At 34.8% G+C, this 3,938-nt stretch overlaps 1 protein-coding gene across 2 annotated transcripts in view; it reads right to left on the bottom strand.

Moving 5' to 3' along the window:
• Positions 1-225: 225 nt before the first annotated feature.
• Positions 226-3,938, bottom strand: part of LOC118739408 — a 5,572-nt gene continuing 1,859 nt past the window's right edge. The window contains exons 1-2 of one of the 2 annotated variants that reach the window (XM_036470700.1): positions 895-3,558; positions 226-724 (exon numbers count right to left, since the gene is read on the bottom strand). In XM_036470700.1, coding sequence (XP_036326593.1) covers positions 438-724; positions 895-2,773 — 2,166 coding nt within the window. In that variant the 5' untranslated portion in view covers positions 2,774-3,558 and the 3' untranslated portion in view covers positions 226-437. Of the gene's footprint in view, positions 725-894; positions 3,559-3,938 lie in introns of those variants that run through there. The other variant, XM_036470701.1, reaches the window with a different exon arrangement.

Genomic DNA, 3,938 nt, shown 5'->3' with positions numbered 1-3,938 from the left:
TTTTTAAGAAAAAATGGTATGTAGTGCTAACTTGACACCATACACCTAGTCGATAGAATTGAGATATTGAAAATGTTATAACGGCATTAATTGTAGCTTTTAGTTTTAAAATTTGTTGTGGAAAGAAAAAATTTGTAGCTCTCGTTTTTTAAGAAAAAATGGTATGTAGTGCTAACTTGACACCATACACCTAGTCGATAGAATTGAGATATCCAATATGTTACTATGCCATTAATTGTAGCTTTTAACTTTAAAATTTGTTGTGGAAAGAAAAAATTTGTAGCTTTCGTGGTTTAAGAGAAAATGGTATGTAGCGCTAACTTCCATTGTCGATGGAATTGAGATATCGAGAAAGTTACTACGTAGCGCTTGAAATGATATTTAATAAAAGTAGGAAATAATAGATTTCGATGGGTATAAAATTTTTTTAATTTTATTTATATAATTACATAAATTAAAAGACTTAGCAATATTTTGTGCGTTGACTTCGTAGCTATCTCTCTGTCGTTTAGGTCATCGTATATAATAAACTTTCCTCTTCGGAAGGCGATGCCGATGTAGTGGCCCAAGCTGGTTGAGCATCGCGATCCAGTATTGTTTAGACCCTTAAAGCCGACGCATCCAACCAGTTTAAAAGTTTCCTCGCCAGCACGCAAACATTTCGGGATCTTGTCGAGCTGTACAGGCCCAGAGATTTGAGCTGGTTCAAATGCTATAACACGATCTGAAAGAGAAAAAGTGTGTAAAGAAAATAATAATTGACAAAATAATTACGTTTTCTTGATATTTTGATTATGCATATTTAGACCTCCCTAATGTGTATGCTTAAAAAAAGATAGCAGACCATTACTTAAAAATTCTATGGGAAATTGATGATATTTAAAAAATGTTAACCTATATGTAGCAGCTTCCATTGCTCTGTTTTTCTATTTCTGCATGCAGGACAAATTCTTGGATCCACTTCAATGATGCGTTGCAGGGCTAAATCTTCGAAATTACTATCCAGCAGAAGCTCATCTGTGAGGAATGGCACGATTTTTTCGACATTTTCACCACAACATTCTGATTGTTTGATTAAAGTTGGTTGCCGTGCAAATAAATTTTCATAAAGCGTGGCGATGTTGGTTGCCGCATCAATATATTGCATCGTATTGCTCTTTTTGATAATTGGTATTGTGCTCATAATAGCTTCAGCCCTCATTACATAGGTTTTTGGTGTAATTTTTAAAGAGCCCATAGTGTAATCGATGACATTGAATAGTAAGTTATCTTGTCTTTTATCCTTGATGTAATCTTTTATGTGTGCGTTGTCCACAGCGGCAGCGAGTAAAATTTGAAATAGACTATCAAAAGCACAGGTGTTAGATACTGTGATTTTGCTATTCCCTATTTTAGTAAACTCTAATCCCATTGAGGAGCCGTTTTTTAAAATTGGTATTTTCTTGAAAGTCTCGAAAGTTAAACTGTCTTTGACAGCACTTTTATTCCTGCCTAAATATTTTCCGGGCTTAGAGACTTTTTCTATTCCTTCCCCTCTCCAATTTTCACAGGACTTTAAAGCCAGTCTTGCCCCTTTGTGGTTATCATGCGAACAATTCTTGCACATTCTTTTTTGGCTATAGTTTCCTTCCTCGTTGATCGCTTTGGAGCATTTTCTATGTACTACGTTACTGCATAAAACGCACGGATATCCCGATCCTGGTAAACAAATCGTTTTGCAAATTTCGCATTCTTCGTCTTCATTAAGTGTACTCTGTGTAATTTGATTTTCCCCTTCGGACATAGATGCTACTATAAATGGATCTTCATTTTGAATTAAGTCCATCTTCCCAGAATTATACGTATCTTCTAATATTTGCGTTTCAGACACAGTTTCGTTTATGGTGATATCACTTTGGTCTCCTTTTGAATGTTTTAAATTTTTATCATCTTTTTTCGTTTCCTCCATTTCCAAAATGACCAAGCGGCCTTTGTCTTGCTCAATTAACTTTTCGACTATTACATCGAGCCGCATTATTTGTTTTTGCAGAATGTGCGTTTTAACTAAATTCATTTCGCTCTCTATATGAGCACTGGAAGCAGGGACTCTTCCATGGCCGAAAGAATCCCTGCAGATATTTGTCCATAAAGGTAAAGTTTCAACTTTCTTCAATAGCTGTGTTGCGATTTTTGGACATACTCGTGGGTTGTCTTTATTTCCCTCTTCGGAATTCAGTACAGAAAATACGTCGTTTTGAATGGTTAAGCCCCAATCGCGCCAACTGAATCCAATGCTTGATTCTAATTCGTTGTTTTCATTGATTTCTTCATCGTTTTCGGTTTCATCATAAAAGTCTATAGATGGCTCTTTATCGTTTATATCATTGTCTAATGCGATGTCTGTCGTGACTAAAATATTATGAATGAGATTTTTTATTTCAATAAAATTTGGAGTCTCTTCAGTCGCAAGCTGGGTGATCAAAAGCTCTGCGTTATTCATTGTTATTGTGGCGTTACCAATTGTTTCACAAGAGCATATAAGTAGTATAGATTTTATAATGGCTCGGGCAATTTTCAAATCTGTGGTTATAATCAATGTTCCAATCGCTATAAGGTAAAATTCTTTAATTCTAGGCCTCACGACTTTCTTCAAGAAACGTGCCCACATATTCATGACATGAGCACAATCATTACGAATGTAACAGGCTGGCATTTTATTAATTTGAGGGTTGCAAGCATTTGCATATTCTTCAACAGTCAAAAAAGGTGTAAATGCAGACGTTATTGCGTTCATAAGAGCTCGAGATTCGTCGCATACCTAAAATAGTTGAGGGAGTTGTATTTAGAAAATTATTGCACATTTGTTATGTGAGTATGGTAATAGCCATATTTAGAAATGTCTTATCCTGATCAAGAAATACAAAACTGGTCAAAATGTTGAGGTACCATTTTTTTACCGGCACGGTAATTTCTTTTACAATACATATCAGTTTTGCATGTACATACATACAAGTATGTAAGTATGTGTAGTATATTTCAAATTTGATTTTGTTGTTTAGTTACCACTTCAGCTGGATATTTCGCTCCAGATTTTAACCATTTCTTTAACCACGTTCCAATCGATACTGCATCTTGACATTCGGTGATTTGTCGTGATATTGGAAGGGAATACCTCTTGCACTTCAAACTTAATGTGTATAAAAATAAGTGATGTGATTTCTCTCCGTCTACGTGGACAATTTTTGATGCCACTTTTCCAGTCGCATCAATGCTTATAAATGCGCCTTCTTCAGCAACTTTGGCATTGTAAAGTCTAGTTTGATGGCTGGACCAAAATTGTACGAAAACGGGATCGTATCCGATGTCTTTAATTACATTTTGACCAAGTGTGGTTTTCCGTTTCATTAAAGACAATGATTTTCTTGGGTCAGGATCTAAGAAACGAGCTTTTCTATATTCATATTTGGCATTTCTCAACACGTTTCGACTATATAAGAAGCCTAATTCCTCGTCTCCTTTTTCAGTATCCTCAACAGCTTTCCTATTTCGATATTCGAAGACAGAAGTTTTCTGCAGTTCCTCTGCTATTTTTTGGCGGTTTTCGCTACGAAGTTGTCTCTTCCCGCATTTTTCATTACCCTCTTCTAAGGTGCAAATAATTTTAACGAATCTTTCGTGTTCAAGAGCAGAAATTGTACACTGCAAAACGCCTCCGCAAGAGCAGTATCCTATGTATTAAGAATTATTAAACAAAAAATTATGAAAATATTGAACGAGGTAAGCATGCAAATAATATCCTTTAATTTTTTACGTTTTTATTGAACTATTTAATATATACATAGATTGCCATTGGCAATTTAAATGATTATTTAAATTTCCTTTCTAACCTGTTAATTGTTATTTAAGTGTATTTAGAAATAATCAAAAAACACACGTGATTATTTGCCATAAAAAAAAAA

The sequence above is a fragment of the Rhagoletis pomonella genome, unplaced genomic scaffold (genome assembly GCF_013731165.1).
Source record: "Rhagoletis pomonella isolate Grant_MI unplaced genomic scaffold, Rhpom_1.0 Rhpom_scaffold_00005, whole genome shotgun sequence".
NCBI lineage: Eukaryota > Metazoa > Arthropoda > Insecta > Diptera > Tephritidae > Rhagoletis > Rhagoletis pomonella.
This window is presented reverse-complemented; position numbering and strand designations above follow the sequence as displayed.